A 17,241-nucleotide genomic window follows, 5' to 3' on the forward strand; every position below is an offset into this window, starting at 1 on the left:
CATAGATTAAATTCATCTAAATGAACACTAGAAATGTACATCATTTTTCAGCACTAATTAAAGATGATTTATAGCAGTAGAATAAACAATGAGCAGATGTTAGTTTTACAGTTTGATGGCATTGAAATGATTTAGATTGGTAGTTAGTTGTCATTATTATTCAGTATAATTCCATCATAAGTCCACACTGTGGTGTGGGAGTCTGAAAGTCCTCAGTGGAGCGTTAACACATACACACGCACATGCAATCTCATTCATAGTATGTGTAATATATCAGTGGTGACAGGCTGAAATAGTTGTGTCTGCTTCTTTATTAGAATGTGTAATTGATTTACTGACCCTTGTATGGGCCATAAGACACCATCATTAGTCACAGAGTAGGAGTTACCATGTGTGCGTGAGGATATGTGTCTGTGTGTGTGAGAGAGAGAGTGTAACGGGTCCCAGTAGGACGTTAGAGACAGTCATTAGTCAGACTAGACTCCTTCTCAGTAGTTACACACTGGGGAGTCAGTAGAGAAATTCTGTACTAGTGAGATGGATTCACCCCTCTGTCCATGTTTACTGCACTTTTGTGTATGAGACCGCTTTAGTCCACAGATCTGAGAACAGTGCTTTACTGCATTAATCACTGAGCCTTTTCACTTAGCAGATACTCAACATTAAACTCAGACTTAATAAAAACACACGGCGATAACGAGCTGCTTGATGTAATGGAAATGATGATAAAGAGCACGAAGGGCGGCTGTTTATTTCCCAGGGTCCCTGGTTGGCCCTGATCGTTCTGAAGCACCTGGACCCAGAAGTCCTGATTTAAGTCTTTAAACTGTTTCCTGGTCAATAAACACATCCTGATACACTTGACATCATTAGTAGTGCTTGCTAAGGATGGCAGCACTGTTGCTATTACTCAAATATTTAATTTTTTGAGTATTAAAATTGGTAATGTAACTAAACATGCCCTGTGCTATGGCTGTAAACGATACCTCAAATCATCAGATGTGGCTTGTTGAGGAGAGCTGTGTTATTACTGTTCTTATACTATTAGGTACAGTTTGCAAATAAATAAAAATAAAAGAGCAGCATTTATTTAAAATAGAAATCTTTTGTAACATTTTAAAATTTCTTTACTGCACCTACTGCATTTTCTTAATTTAAAAGATCCCAAAAAGTTATGAAGTTATTTCTTTAGGTTAGACTGCAGTAAGTTACACTGTTTACATTACAAAAAGAAGTAACAAAATCACTGATGGTCAGCAGCTCTCATCTGGTTTGTCTTTATCTTTCACTTCACCTGGGAGTGTTTATGAATAACAGACTTTATATGGGTTGGGTAGCTAATTTTTATTTTTTATTTGTATTTCTACAAATTTCATATGTAATACAACCGTATTACAAAGTCACATTGGTTTTTGTGGGATTGTGTGTGTGAATGTGTGTGTTTGTGTTGATTAAAAAAGTTGCTAAGCATAGTTAATTTAACTTTGATGTGGCTGGCTTTATCATGTTCAAACATAATGCATAATTCAGTGCATAATTTACAATTATGGCAAATACAATCACAATATATATTTTATTATTAAAAACACTGATACACAGTGATTGGGAGATCAAACCAGCGCAGCTTGAATATCGAATACAAAATGCACATAGGGAGTTATAGGCTGTTTGCACATGCAACCATTGGCCTCTGTTACATGTTAACAGAACATACTGTTCTTAATCTCTCCATTTTCAATTCCAGATGAGAATCAAGCAAATCTTTGAACTCAGAGGGATTATGCAAGTATAAATTAAAAGAATGGTAAAGCGGATGAAATTATATGTTTTGCACACATTTCCACTTTAATAAAAGATGTACTTGGTAATTTTAATCTCATGAAAACTGTTTTAAACATAAGGAAATAAATAGCATGTTTTATTTGGGCCAGTAAGCAACACACTAGCAACCACCCGAAAAAAACCCTAGCAACTGCATAGCAACACCCTAGCAACCCTGTTATTCAGAAAATCAAATTAACATATGTCCTCAAATTGATTCACTCTTAACAGTAAAATCTCTTAGGGATTCTACTGCATAAAATGCTACAATTTAAATTACACTTCATTGCCCATTAAAAATGGACATTAGGAAAATTCATTGGTCACTAGATGCCTGGTAGTAAAAATTAGGATATGAAATCCTTAAGAATATGGAATCTCACAGCAGATCTGTAGTTATACCGATTAACAGCAATAAATGTGAAACATGGTCACATTAGCAAAAAAAAAAAAAAAAAGGTCATTCTGTAATGTCTAAGGCAAGAGGAGGTTCTTGTAAATATAAGCATAATCATTAGTTTGATATCACTAATGACAACCATCTCGCTTAAAATCCTGTAATGACGCACATAAAACAGAATGCCGTTTCATAAAGTCTTTGCTATTGGAAGGTCACCACATTTCCTATATCAGTCTCTGGCTCTGATTTTATCCAGTTGGGAGGCGAGTTGGCATCCAAATTTGAAGCCTGGCAGTTATATTTGGCACAAGTGAATATATTTCACTTTAATGCCTATATGTTGAATTCATATAGTCAAAATTTCAGGCATTGCAACGTTTCCTGCTGCTCTAATGATATTTTCAACTTCTCTGTGACAACATCTCATTTCATTGTATTTTTTTATTTATTCGTTCATTTTATTATTATTGTTTTTATGTATATATAAATGTATTAAGGTCATGAATAATGATTGTGCATGAAAAAATGAACATGATTGTTTTTCTAACAGTTGCACCAGTCAGAATGGCACTGAAGTGAAACGGATGGAGGAGATGGAAGTACTCGCACCAAAACAGGCCTTTTTAATAATTCATCAGACATTAAATAATCCCTCTGACTTTATCAGTGTTTCTCCATCTCTGAAAGCTCAGGATGACCTTTGGAAAATGTTAAATCTTTTTCACACAAGGCAGTGATGAGCCTGGCAGGAAAGGTTGAAACCTAAGCAGTCCGTCAGCTACAGCAAGTACACACAAGAAATACTCACACGCGTGCACACACATACTCACACGCTGACAGCCGAAGCTCAATCACTCTGACATAGATTCAGTTTTCAGACTAGAGTGACAGCTGTCTGTCTTTTTCCAAAAGTTAACGGAAGTTGAAATACATAAACTTCAGAAAGTCTGAAACCTGAATTTTATAGCACCGCTCCCTGGCTGACAGTATAGTATAATAATGGCTTATTAAATTTTTTAGCAATTAATGTTCACACAGATCCATAAATGCACAAATAGGGAAAATTAAAACTTGCAAAATACATAATTTATTTTAGTTGAACTTGAGCAGAGCAGGACATTTTTTATCATACATTGCAAAACTAGTTTGCACAATAATGTGATGTAAGTGTCATGGGACATGTAGTTTTACAATTGCATATTCATTCATAATGGTAAATGAGATTTTAAAGGAAGCTGAACTGTCCTTGAAGGCAAAAAAAAAAATCACTCAAGTTCTAATCATCCCCTTCTCTCCCTTATCACATAAACATGATCACAAGGGCTCCTTGGACGAGACAAAGCTAACTTTGTTTCATGCAGAGTGCTCTTTTGTCCATGTTACTCAACTTTTTTTTTTAAATGCTACCATATAAACTTTTTAAAAAATGCTTAGAGTCGTCTGCGGTTGTACCTGTGTGTGCGTGGTGTGTATATGTGTGAGAGAGAGCGGGACAGAGAGCTAAAATAATGAAATAATACGACATTCTAAAGGCTACTGTGGTGCAGGATATTTAGACAGCCTTTGTCCAGACCAGCAGCCTGCACATTTATGAGTGGATATTCAATAGATGACTGTTTGTGTTTCCTTTGTGTACAGAGTCTTTAAACAACTTCAGAAGATCTGAGAGTCATAAAACCCAACACTTTTATTTATTTCCTGTTTTGTTCTCCAGATGTACTCTCTGTGTCCTTCTCAAAGTACCGAACTTTACCATTTTGATTTGGAGTTTTCTGTCAAAGCTGGTTATTAATGAATTTGCTCAATTAAATATTTGTCTTGCTGGTTTAGTTCTGGCTACACTACCATTGCTACACTGCATTTATATGATCAAACACTGACACTCCACTTAAGCACTTAAGCTGTAGGGATGTAACGATTAAAATATGTGACGATTCAATTCGGTTGAGATGTTAAACAAATCGCGATTCAATTAGGGGTAGGAGTTTATATGAATGTATGTCTGAGGTTAACTTTCTGTCTTTAGAAAAGTTATGATGGCATTTTTTTTCATCTTGCCTTTGTATAATGCCTATTAAAGTTCATAAGTGCAGCACTGTTTTGTTTATAGCGGAAACCAAGTAAATGCGTTAAGCACTACCTGCTGGCAGAGAGTGTATCTGTGTCTCGTTCACCACCAATGCAGTTTATGTTTCATGCAGATATGTTTTATGCATAGTTTCACAAAACTGAAGTCAAACCTTTTAGTTTTTGCTTCAAATTTAATGCCATTTAGAATAAAAACTGCTCATGTTGCATGCATGCAGCAGCTTTGTTTGGATCATGATTAAAATGCAGTGGTTGCCTGTAACTTTAAATGGAAAGAGCACAGACAAAGCCTTATTTTGTTTATATGAAGAGATTTATTTTATTTGTGTTATTTATTTGATTCAGGGCTTGTTTTAAAATTTGAATTTAGTTTTGTTATTTACGTCGACATTATATGTAAATTTTGTCATTTAGCAGACACTTTTATCCAAAGCATCTTACAAATGAGGACAACGGAAGCAATCAAAACCAACAAAAGAGCAATAATATGCAAGTGCTATATTAGTATATTATTATAATGTTATATTTCAATTTCACAAAGAAACTTGTACCACTTTGTCCAAGCAATAATAAAAAAATTTGTGAAAAAAATAAAATAAAACAATTGTGAATCCAATCGTGAAATCAAAATCGTGAATTGAATCGAATCATGAGTTGGGTGAATCGTTACATCCCGATTAAGTGGAATAATTTATTTCTGTGATGGCAAAGCTGAATGAAAATCCATTGAAAAAAAATCAGTGGGCAATCACTAATGTAAAAATACATTTATTCAGATTAAAGTAACTTTCAGGTAACATTCAAATATAAAACTGGCTGTCAGTTATTAGTAGTGATGAAACATGCGCTCCAAATGAGTATACCCCTAAGAATAGTGTATTGTGAATAGTAACCAAATTAAGAATATGTTGCCAACTTACAATAGTAACACAAATTGCCAAGGCACAAATGGACACATTCAGCAGATGAGGCTTCTACACAGATGAAGATACCAACCTCTATTTGTGCCATGTACATCTACTTGACTCTAAAACCATGCTCCTTATGACCTCTTAACATTGAATTAGATGATGTAAGCATCAGTATAAACATACATAAAGCTATAAGTGTATTTCAAATGATCAAATATTTAATTTTCTGTATGAAAGTGTAACATATGATTTGTGAAGTTGTTTTACAAATGTGAGGCAGTTAATCTTAATATATATACAAGTTAGCATGCGGAGAAACAAAAGGAATTGGGTGCCCCTGCTTAGGATCAGTTTCTCTGATTATCATTTTAAGACTCCTAAAGTGCTGATATAATATATAATTCTAGAAATCTTTTAATTCTAAAAGATTTTTATTTAATTTACGTCTGTAATTAATAATGCCTTGATTAACACTTAAGGAATTGTTCATTTATAGAGCTCAAATGTAAAACACCACAATAATAAAAAAGCGTAAGCACCACAATAACAGGAAAAGATAAGGGAAAAATTTATAATTGTACATGTAATACAGTTGATGTCATCAAATCTTCCTTCATCATTTTAGACATTGGTGCAGTTTGGAATCTGCCTGGTCCTTTGCCGCTCTCCAACCCCAAGTCCTCCTAAACACACACACACACACACACACACACACACACACACACACACACACACACACGAACAAACAAAGCAGAAAATCACTGTAATTGCAACCAGCAGGCAAGGGCAACTCTGTGATCAATGCTTTCCACTTCAGTGTCACAGGATCCGTTTGATTACTGTGAATCAGAAAGTCCCGGGACACACAGAAGACAATCACCTTTTCTGACAGCAGAGTAATAAAAGTGGAATGAATGAATTGGGGTTCATCCACTGACCTCACGCTTACAAACAAAAGATACACACAAAAACAAGCACGTTTCTCTTCATGCTCCTTGAGCGCAAATTGCATCTTTATGAACATTAAAAATTACAGAAAAGGACTTCCCTTGAAAAAAAAGGGCACGTTTTATTGTAGTGAATGTATACTTGTGTACTTAATTTATGTTTAAATAGCTTTAATATGTAGATAGCATATTAATAATGCATTTTAAATTGTTGTTTTAATATTTTGCCATGCTTTAAAGATATACACTTATTTAGATGTGTTGACTAACATACTAAAGCACATGTAAAGTACTTCATTATAATTTTACTGTAGTGTGCTTTGGTATTACATGTAAAGTAATATATTTTAAATGTACTAATTGCAACTTCCACTTAATTAAATGAGTCAAAAAAGCACTCTTAGGTTTAACTTAAACTGCATTTTATATATACTATAGATTTCCATTTAATTGTAAATAACATGCAGTTAAGTGCATAAAAACATTGCATTTAGTTTACACTTTATATATTCTTTAAAATAAAATATTTCCATAAAAAGCATGCCTTTTATAAGTATGCTACACAAGAGTTGTTAAGACCAAGAAAACCTATAAATATTGTGTATGGGATAATCACTTATCTAACCTGTGTTGTGAGCCTCCAGCTCTTTCTCTATGAGTTCTCTTGGAGGTGGCAGATGGCTGAAACTGTCATGTGTTCCGGTGTTGGAGGGAAATGGTGTTTGTCTTGTGTGTGCGTTGCACATTGTGAATGAAGTGGCTGTTGTACGCGTGCCGTTCTTCTCCTGTCCGACAGCACTGATCATCTCGGACTCCTTCTCATGGGTGTCCTCTGTCTCCACATGGATCCATGGGATTTTACTAGTGTTGTGGAAAATAAAAAAATTGGATGGGTTTTTGTTTTTAGTCCAAGTAGACAAGATCAAGAGGAAACAGTCACTGATGCCAATAAAGAAAGCGAGCATCATTTGTTAGCATTAGTTGGTATTTCCAGGGCATATCAAAATGACAGTATATAATTAGCCCAGATTTGTGGAGCAGAACTGGGAGATTTGGAGAGGCAAGGCTTACCGTTTGAACTTGTAGATGAAGAGAATGGCCAAACCCACTAGACCCAGAGAAACCAGTAACAGCATGGCAGAGCCACTGGGGAGAACACTTGAGTCCACCAAAGGTGCTGTGGGTAATAAACAGCATAGCTCAATGTCTCATCTCACAGTCTGTACATATAAAGTGTGCATGTGACCCCCCCCCCCCCCCCCCACACACACACACAAAATACACACAAAAAAATGTCTACGGCTTTGATTAAACAGCAAAATACTGCCAGTGGTGAGTTCCATGGACGAGAATCCATGTAAAACATTATTAGTTGGTTTCTAAGGCTGCATGAAATATTAAAATCATTTAAAAATCTAAATAAATCAAAGAGTTATTGTGAATTTACAAAGGCTGCGATTCAATTAAATAAACATATGCACTGCGGGTTTATTATGCGCTTTATTTATATGCGATTAGCTAACAGCTCCGTTCACAGTAAATGCTGCTCCACACAAACAGTTATTATTTACATGTGCGGACCGTCTCAAACTCCATCTTTGCATATTTCTATTATCTTTTGCTTATAACATTCATCTGAGAAAAATGTGCACCATTCTGTCAGATTTATAAGGTAAATCATTTATAAACCTACGCCAACCCAGAAGAACACATTATTATGCTAAATGTTCACCACAACTTAAAAAATGTAAAACCTCACTCTTGAGTTTGCATGTTTTGATGTCCACATGTTCTTGTTCAAGAAATGACAGCGACTGTAGCATTTCTATCACAAAGAAGAGGCCAAATGTTAAAGATTAAGTGGACATTTGAATTAAAGGGTTAGTTCACCCAAAACAGTTTTGGTCAATAACCAATTATTAATGCCTTATTGCTATTATATATGTATTTTAAGTTATTTTAAAGTCTTTTGTTCGCTTAGGTAAATTTTTGTTACCACAAAAATGATCAGATTACTTGAATAATCATTGGTATAATGGATTAATTATTCGATTAGCAAAATATTTGTTAATGACAGCCCTAGAATATTACTGTAATATAGAATATTTTATTACCAGTATATGCTATTGGTATAACAACAGCTAACTGCGAAAATAAAAAGTCTGTCAACCATGAATGTCTTTGCTGTCTCTCAGAGTGTTTCTGATGTGTGAACCGCATATCCATTTCAGTAATTCTAAAAATTGTCTCACTCGTTCACTGCACACACGCACACACACTACAGTCCATCTTTCAGCCCTTTGAGGGTTGACGCATGATGATTGTGACCTTTTGGCAGAATGCAGGAGGCAATCTAAACCTTTTCCTGTTTGGAGCAATGAAGACAAATGGCTGTGTCGAAAAGGGTAAAATTATATGTGGCAGAGAGACACTCTTTATGATCCTGTAATGTCATTTCAAACTCACTATACTGGTCATGCTCAGACAGGCTCCACATGATCAATATTAATTTAAGTTGGAGTATCTGTTCTCTAGGTTTTCTAGCACCAGGAGAAGGTTGAGGTATTTGACACAATGGATCGTCAGCAAAGTAATCATGTAGTGTATTTTATGTAACCACAGAAGCATAAAAGTCACCTCACATGACCACAGACAGCGCTGTAATTTACCACAAAGAGGCAGCAATGAAATGCAAAACACAATGCGGTAGACCGTTAATAGCCGCTTTCACACATACTATCTTTACTGGTAAATAACTGTTAAGAGATAATGTGTGAACAGGACCTTTTCAGAAATACCTGGTAAATTCATTCTGGCAATTTAACGGTATGAGAAGTTGTAACATTGGCAGTAAATTAGTAAATTTACTTTAGTTTAGTTTAATTAAAAAATTAGTAAATAACTCAACCACAGACAGCAGTACCAAATGAGCCCTATAACCGCAGACAAAGCAGTGCAATGCATTTTGTGTATGCAGTTTGGGTCATCAGAGAACATTGATTAAAATGTTAGGAACAGAAACTTGCGTTCAGGTCTTACCCAGTGTGAGCTGAGACACAGACACTGTGACCCGCGTGTCAGGCTTCAGATCAAACTGGATCAGGTTCTGATTTAAAGCGTTCATGAAGACCTCTGACATCTGAAACAATAGAACGATGATGGTGACCGTAATGATGTGGAATAGGAAAGTTAAAATAGTGAAGATCTAAGTGGTAAAGCCTTGTTTTAATATATCACATTATTTTATCAAATATTTAATATGCAGTGTTACAACATTAAAGCATTAAATGTGTGTGAATAATGATTTATCTTACTAAAATCGTAGTAATTATTTCAACATGTGGACATTTACTACCATTCAGTTTGGGGTTGGTAAGATTTTTTAAATATTTTTTAAAAGAAAGTCTCTTATGCTAACCAAGATGGCATTAATTTGATCAAAAATATAGTAAAAACGTAATATTATTACAATTTAAAATGTATTAATGTGATGTAAATCTGAATTTTCAGCAGCCCTTACTCCAGTCTTCAGTGTCACATAATCCTTCAGCAGTCTTTTTGATTTGGTGCTAAAAATTATTATTATTATTTTTTTCAATGTAGAAAACAGTAGTGTAATATTTTTATTGAATATTTTTGTGAAACTTTTTTGTTTTTCAAGATTCTTTGATGAATTGAACGTTCAAAAGAACAGCATTTATTTGGAACAAAAATCTTACTGAGCCCAAACATTTGAACGGTTGTCTATTTGTTTTGAGTTATTAAAAAATATTTATCAAGGCTGCAAAAAGCTTTATTTGCATAAAGATTGTGAATATGAATCTTTTCTATGCCATTTAAAATGATCATACATTTTTCATTTCGGAAAGCTGTATGTCATAACCCTACATAAACTGAGAATGCAATAAAAAATACTGCTGGAGTTTTAATTTCTCTTTGTGGTTGTGGGGCATTACAATTCAGCCAATGACATTTTTAAAGTAAGTGCTTGTAGTTTGCAGCAGTAATAAAGCCTATTTTTATTGCCACTATAATATATTTAGCCATCAGAGAACCATAATAGGTTATTTTAACAGATTGTATCAATCATCAGACCTTGTCATTTGGGGGATCATAGCCAAGCATTTTGTTTTAATATGTGTGCATGTGTGGTTCTTGCCTTATTAAGCTGTTCCTCTGTGTGTGATCTAAATGCTGACTGGTTTATCTTGGGTAGGATAAAGAGCTCAGCGGCAGTTGGAGATCCAGGAAACACAGAGACCAACAGCTGGTCCTCAGGGAAGCCGCAAACCTGGAGAAAAACACACAGATAAACACACATTTCTCATATGCTAGTAAACATTAAATTAAACAAATTTGATCAGCATTTAACATTCATGACAGGATTTAATTCATGCGTAAAAGCTAGTCATTCATTTCATGCCCATTTGAACATTAATAATATCTCAGTTAATGTTTGCAAATCATAATAAGTCATTCCAGTGAATCTCAAGATAGTTGTAATATTTATGATATGATGTTGTGTAACTGTATTGAAAGCTCTCCGTTCAAGTTGAAAATCCAGAGGTATTGGGAGACCATTATATTTGTGCTTGAGCGTCTCATTGTAATGGAGTTCTGTGGAGCAGTTCTTTGGCTCTGTTCTTTAATTGGCTGACTGGCTTTAGAGTCTCTCTGTTGCCGCATCAATATTCACTCTGAACTCCTATGATTCACTCTCGCCAGTAGCACTATGTTACCCTATCTCTCGCTCTCAGACTGAGGGGAAATCAGTTGGATGCGTGAGAGCACGTAAAGCCTCTCAGCCAAGAACGAACCTCGCTGGAGAGCCCAGAAAGAGCCATCAGGCTTTAAACCAGCAGTGTTTGAGAGAGAGGAAAGAGAATAGCTGAAGAGAGAGGAAGTGTGGAGAGCTATCAGCAGCCTTTCAAGAAATTCAGTGAGTTCTTTTCAGCAGTTCACTGACATGAACAGAGCACTCCAACAGGAACTGATGATAGGCTTTACAGTCAGTATACCTGAGAGAGTGTTGCCCTGACAACGCGCCCCACGTCCTGTCTCCATTCGGCAATGGTCGGGTTGTGCTCTTCCAGGTTAGGAGAGAACGACAGCAGTAAAGAACGGAAGAAGTCTGGGAATGAGAGAATATGGATGGATGGGAACAGAGATGAAACTCTGCCAAACATTCCTCTTAATTCTGAATAGGTCTCTGTGAAACTAAAAATATCACATTCTGTATCTCAAAGAACACTACAATGTTTGTAACAACTGGAGGTCTTTACCTTTGACAGTTATGATTTTCACATCCTGTAGGACTGTGCCTCCTGTCGACACCTGTACTGTGACAGAGTTCGGTCCCTCTCGTGTGAATGTGTGAGAAATACTTCCTTCCAGTGTGATCAGCGGCTGAAAACACACATATACGAGACGTTCGGTTCAGGATTGACTGCACTGGGAAACAGGAAAGCAAATCACAGCACTGACTGATGTGTGAGTGGCAGAATCATTTATAGCAGAAAGCAGTTACAGTGCTACATTACCAAACTCCCGCCGTGTTTCACGGTTCAGTTGTCATGTTTTTGATCTCAGGGCTTTCCGTAGATATATTGGTCTTAAAGATCTTAATCCTATTTCCTAGTATTTCTTAACAAGCTGCTCCTTCCTGAGATTTACTTGTAATTTATGGAGGGCTTGCTGATGTTTTGTATTGTTCTAGCACTAGACGAGCATGTTGGGCAGCATCACTAAATAGACTGCCATTTGTAAGTGACATTTCAACATTAATATTCATCCAAAACAATGCAGTTACATTTTAATGCTGCCTTATTTTTCATAGAAATTAAATTAGTGAATACAAAAACATTGTACTTTCAGTGTATAATGGGATAACCACATCAACTCTGGGGACCCACCGGTGGGTCCAATATTGCATATGCCTAATTCTCAAAAAAAATCAAAATAACAGCTGAAGTGGATAAGTAAATGGACAACTGTTGCTCTGAACCCACATCATGTGGTCAAAGGAGCTCTCCATGCAAGTGGAACACACAATAGTTTGGCTTCAAAAACAAAACAAATTAATCAGAAAGTTAGCAGGAACATCAGGAGTGGCCAAATCAACAGTTTGGTACATTCTGAGAAAAAAATAATGCACTGGTGAGCTCAGCAACATGAAAAAGCCTGGAACATCTATGGGCATGCATGGCTTCCAGTGGCACTGGGTTAGTGGTGTCTAATTCTGAAGTGTACGCACAGTGAGCAGCCATTTATGCTGTGGCGCTTGGGGAGCAGTTGGGGGTTCGATGCCTTGCTCAAGGGCACCTAAGTCATGGTATTGAGGGGGGAGAGAGCACTGTTCATGCACTCCCCCTACCCACAATTCCTGCCGGCCCGAGACTCGAACTCACAACCCTTCGATTGCGAGTCTGACTCTCTAACCATTAGGCCACAACCTCCCCTTAATACAATCACACCGGTGCAAGTATATTCAGCGAGTCATATCATCAGCTACTAAATTCAGATCAGTGATCGCTTGCTGGCGCTGAGCCAGAGATAGATGCGTTTTTACAGCGCTGCGAATTATAACCAATCACACATGATTCTGTTGAGCTTTTGAATGCATTGGCCAATCAGAGGCGTTCAGATGAGTCATCGCAAAAATTCCGGTGCTTCCTTCACTCGCTCACTGACTGGAGACCTCTTTCTGGCGAATTCTCTCATCAGAAACAACAAAGTACAGATTGAGATGTGTGTATGAATCTGTAAATTAAGATATTGATTTCACAGTGTTAACAGGTTCAGTGATTTCAATGGGAGTTTCTGAGAGGGATTGAACTCTAGACTGTCAGTGAAAATTATCTTTGATAATGTAAATGTTATTTGCTCTCTTTCTGAACAATGAAAGATTAGTAGCAATTTTTATATCACATTAACTTTCAATGTAAATTTACATTTAATATAAAATCAGTCGTATTAAAAATATGTTATGGCATGACACCTATATCTGTTACAGACAGGGTTTTATAATAAATTACATAATTAGGCTACTTTGACCACTGCATATTATCATTATTAACATTCTTTGAAATGTGAAAATCGAGATATTTCATTACATAGTTCATGCGTCTGGGAATGTTTCTAATAAAAATGAAAAAATAAATAAATAATGCTTAATAATAATTTGCCAATATGCTGTTGTGGCTGCTGTGTGTCACATGACGACCCCCATATGCCTAGACACAATTAATTATGAAATTTGCACAATATTTACGCTTGCAGAAATATACTTCTGCGTGCAGACAGAAGAAGATCCATCAATGTGCATTTGGTTTGTTATGTTCAGATGTTCGGTAACTTAGCGGTCATGTGAGGAGTTTTCTCTCTTCTCTGTGTCAGAGGTTATTTATACATATATAATACATACTTTAAAATATATTTTATTTTGTGATGCAAATCCAAATTTTCATCAGCTGTTACTCCAGTTTTCAGAGTTATGATCCTTCAAAATATAATTCTAATATATTGATTTATTACCAGTGCTGAAAACAGTTTTGCTGCTTAATATTTTTTTGGAACCAGTGACATTTTGTTTAGGATTATTTGATGTATAGAAAGATAAAAAGAACATCATTGATAGTAAATCAACATATTGGAATTATATGGCATTGAAGACTGGAATAAAGGCTGATGAAATATATATATTTATACACACACATAACATACATTTTATCTATATATCTAAAATAAAATAGGCTCAGTATATATGACCCAAAGTAACTAGTAACTAACTACTTGAGTAGATTTTTTATCCGATACTCTTTTACTCTTACTCAAGTAACTATTCAGACTAGTACTTTTACATTTACTTGAGTAAATATTTCTAGAAGTACTTTTACATCTACTTGAGTACAGTTTTTGGGTACTCTACCCACCTCTGTTCATAGTACAAATGGACAATGACCCAAAACATACAGCAAAAGCAACCCAGGAGTTTTTGAAGGTAAAAAAGTGGAATATTCTGCAATGGTCAAGTCAATCTCCTGATCTCCTCCTGACTGAGCATGCATTTCACTTGCTGAAGAAAAAACTAAAAGCAGAAAGACCCATAAACAAACAACAACTGACATCAGCTGCAGTAAAGGCCTGGCATCACAAATCGGTCAAAATTCTTAATGGTCAGTTAATGGTTAACCGGTTAAAATGAACATCCTTAATCCTAATAACAGGTTTACCTATATGACCCTGGTAACCACAATATCTTTGGCAGAGCCCTTGTTTTGTTACAGGTCAAAAGTAATACTGGAATAGCTGTTTAACAGCCTCTGGGCCATACTCACACACACACACACACGCACACACACGCACACACACGCACACACACACACACACACACACACACACACACACACACACACACACACACACACACACACACACACACACACACACACACACACACACACACACACATATATATATATACACAACAATTGAACCTCTGTGCTGTTACTGAACCACCAGTAGAAAGTAGCAGTCCTGGGCTGACTGGGCCACAGCACTGCTGTCAAGTTGGCCTCTTTTCCTCTGATGACGACCACCGGTGCCGAAAGAAAGATACGCTCCACAGGACCTGACATGACACATCGGACGTGATATCTCATCAGACACAATATAAAGTCAATAATGATCACATTTAGCACTGAACACAATAACAAGCAATTTCTTCTTCTACACATCCTTCATTGAGAACTGGTTCTGAAATAGATTGTCTAGATGTGCAGTCAGTGGTTTAGAGGTAATGTAGTCTGACAGGAAAGAGTTTTTTTATAGTGACGGCAGTGGCTTCTTATATGTATATGTGTATATGTGCGTGCTCATGTACTTACTAGTGATGTGCAGATAGAGCAAGCTGCTGTCAGACCCCTGACTGTTCTGAGCATGTGCGGTGACCCTGAATATCCCAGTGACCCTGTACACGTGTGTGATGCTGTCACCAAGGCGACTTATATTGGAGTATGACACCGAGATGCCATCTCCAAAATCCACATGGAGACTTGTAGACAGTGAGTCTCCCTACAGAAAAAGGCAAAAAAGACAGATATATTCTATGGGTTTGTATGTAAAGGCTTTGAGATACAGAGAAAAACTGGTTCTAAAACTGTAGTAAGCAGATGGCTGGTGGACTGATTTAAAAAAATAGATCTAAATACATAAAATGCAAATTTTAACAGTGAATTGAAATGATTTACTGTTAAAATCAGTTTTATAATAAGTGAATACAGTTAGGTGTCAGTGTACATTACTGTTCAAAAAGTTGGGGTCATTTGATCATTTGCGGGCAGAAAGATTTTATTTTTCGAAATAAGTCTCTTATATCAGTTAAGACTGCATTAGTTTGATCAAAAATACAGTAAAAGAGTAATATTGTGAAATATCATTACAGTTTACAATAATTGTTTTCTGTTGTATTATATTTGTATTTGTATTGTATTATATAAGCTGAATTTTCAGCATCATTACTCAAGTCTTCAGTGTCACATGATAATTTTAATATGCTGATTTGGTGCTCAAGAAAGATTTCTTATTATGATCAATGTTGAAAACATTTGTGCTACTTAATATTTTTGTAGAAACTGTGATGAATTGAACAGAAAGTTCAAAAGAACATATTTGAAATAGAAATTGTTTGTAACAATATAAATGTTTATACTTTAACTTTTGTTCAATTTAATGCTTTTGTGCTATATTAAGTGGGAAAAAAACCTTACTGGCCCCAAACTTTTAAACAATTATGTATGCAAGTTCTTTACTAACCTAGTTATTAAGTTGTGTTAAATTCACTGAAATGAAAAGCAGCAGCCTTGTAAAATTATGGATTGGCGGCACAAGGCAAGATTGATGAAAAGGACATTGACTGAGACCCCCTCATGAAATCAGGGGTTTGGAAATTTGTTTTACTCGCAAAGTTGGTCTGCCATCAAAGTTTGAGTTGAGTTGAGTTGAAAGCACAACACATTATCAATGACTTTGTGTGTTTGTGCACCTGCTGGCTCACTTTTTGCAATGCTACTCTGAAGGTGATGTTGGTTCCCAGTACAGCAGTGAGCTGGGAGTTGATGGTGCTCAGCTGTAGGCCACTGGGTGCTATGAGTTTGCACTGTTGCATTTTGGGACTTAGTGTATCTTTCAGACCCTCTCTACAGTTATTCAACAGCACTTGCCTGTACCTGCACCGACACACACAAAGACTTTAGAAAAAGCCCTCTGTTACCAGCAGAAACAGAAAAAGAGACATGTAGTTAATACACAAACACTCTTATGAAGACTATCACAAAGAGATTAATTTTGCAAGTATGGATCATGCAGTGTGTGTGTGCATCTGTGAGTGTGTGTTACCCTGTGCTGTTGCGGTAGCGCTGTCCATGGCTGCAGGTGTGTGCTGGTAAATTGACATCATACCAGAATGCAGGTGCACACTTTCCACTGGCCTGTCTCTCAAACCCATAATCACTGCAGGGAAAATCATAAAAACACATCAATTATTCAGTTTGGTTGAGCTCCTCTCTATGATACCATAGCAGTCTATAGAGAGAAGTGGTTTATATTTTCAGTTTTAGTTATTGTTTTAATAATTTAGGTTTTAATTTATTTTTATTTCAGTTTTAGTAATTTTAATACTTCAACTTAAACACCAGCTTTTGTTTCAGTAACATTTTAGCAGCACGGAAGCCTTAAGTTGTGATTGGTTAGTGCGTTTACAAGGTATAAACTGCAGTTGGGGATCAGGGCTAAACTCAGTAACAACAGCTCCTTCAGGCTAATCAGATTACTGCCACATTTAAATAATCCTTACTTATTCATTTGGAGATGATTAATCATTTGACATTATGCTACTTTTACATGCCTCTCATTCAAACCTGCAATTTGCCTAAGAGCAGACGACTAATGGAGCCTGTGTGTGGTACAAGTGAGATTTATGTCATCGTTTTGATCAGCGCAGGAGTGTGTCTCCATGTGCATCGGGTGGGTTTGTCAAATCTCCATCAGTATAGCGATATGATTACGATGTAAATCC

General features: G+C 36.2%; 1 protein-coding gene across 1 annotated transcript in view; it reads right to left on the minus strand.

Annotated features, from left to right (window-relative positions):
• Positions 1 to 5,598: 5,598 nt before the first annotated feature.
• Positions 5,599 to 17,241, minus strand: part of LOC132111458 (VPS10 domain-containing receptor SorCS3-like) — a 51,621-nt gene continuing 39,978 nt past the window's right edge. Inside the window, exons 17-27 of the mRNA XM_059518763.1 lie at positions 16,563 to 16,676; positions 16,222 to 16,393; positions 15,053 to 15,239; positions 14,663 to 14,796; positions 11,450 to 11,573; positions 11,186 to 11,298; positions 10,327 to 10,458; positions 9,207 to 9,306; positions 7,239 to 7,344; positions 6,793 to 7,028; positions 5,599 to 5,903 (exon numbers count right to left, since the gene is read on the minus strand). Coding sequence (XP_059374746.1) covers positions 5,842 to 5,903; positions 6,793 to 7,028; positions 7,239 to 7,344; positions 9,207 to 9,306; positions 10,327 to 10,458; positions 11,186 to 11,298; positions 11,450 to 11,573; positions 14,663 to 14,796; positions 15,053 to 15,239; positions 16,222 to 16,393; positions 16,563 to 16,676 — 1,480 coding nt within the window. The 3' untranslated portion in view covers positions 5,599 to 5,841. The remainder of the gene's footprint in view (positions 5,904 to 6,792; positions 7,029 to 7,238; positions 7,345 to 9,206; positions 9,307 to 10,326; positions 10,459 to 11,185; positions 11,299 to 11,449; positions 11,574 to 14,662; positions 14,797 to 15,052; positions 15,240 to 16,221; positions 16,394 to 16,562; positions 16,677 to 17,241) is intronic.

Source organism: Carassius carassius, chromosome 31 (assembly GCF_963082965.1).
Source record: "Carassius carassius chromosome 31, fCarCar2.1, whole genome shotgun sequence".
In the NCBI taxonomy this organism is placed as follows: domain Eukaryota; kingdom Metazoa; phylum Chordata; class Actinopteri; order Cypriniformes; family Cyprinidae; genus Carassius; species Carassius carassius.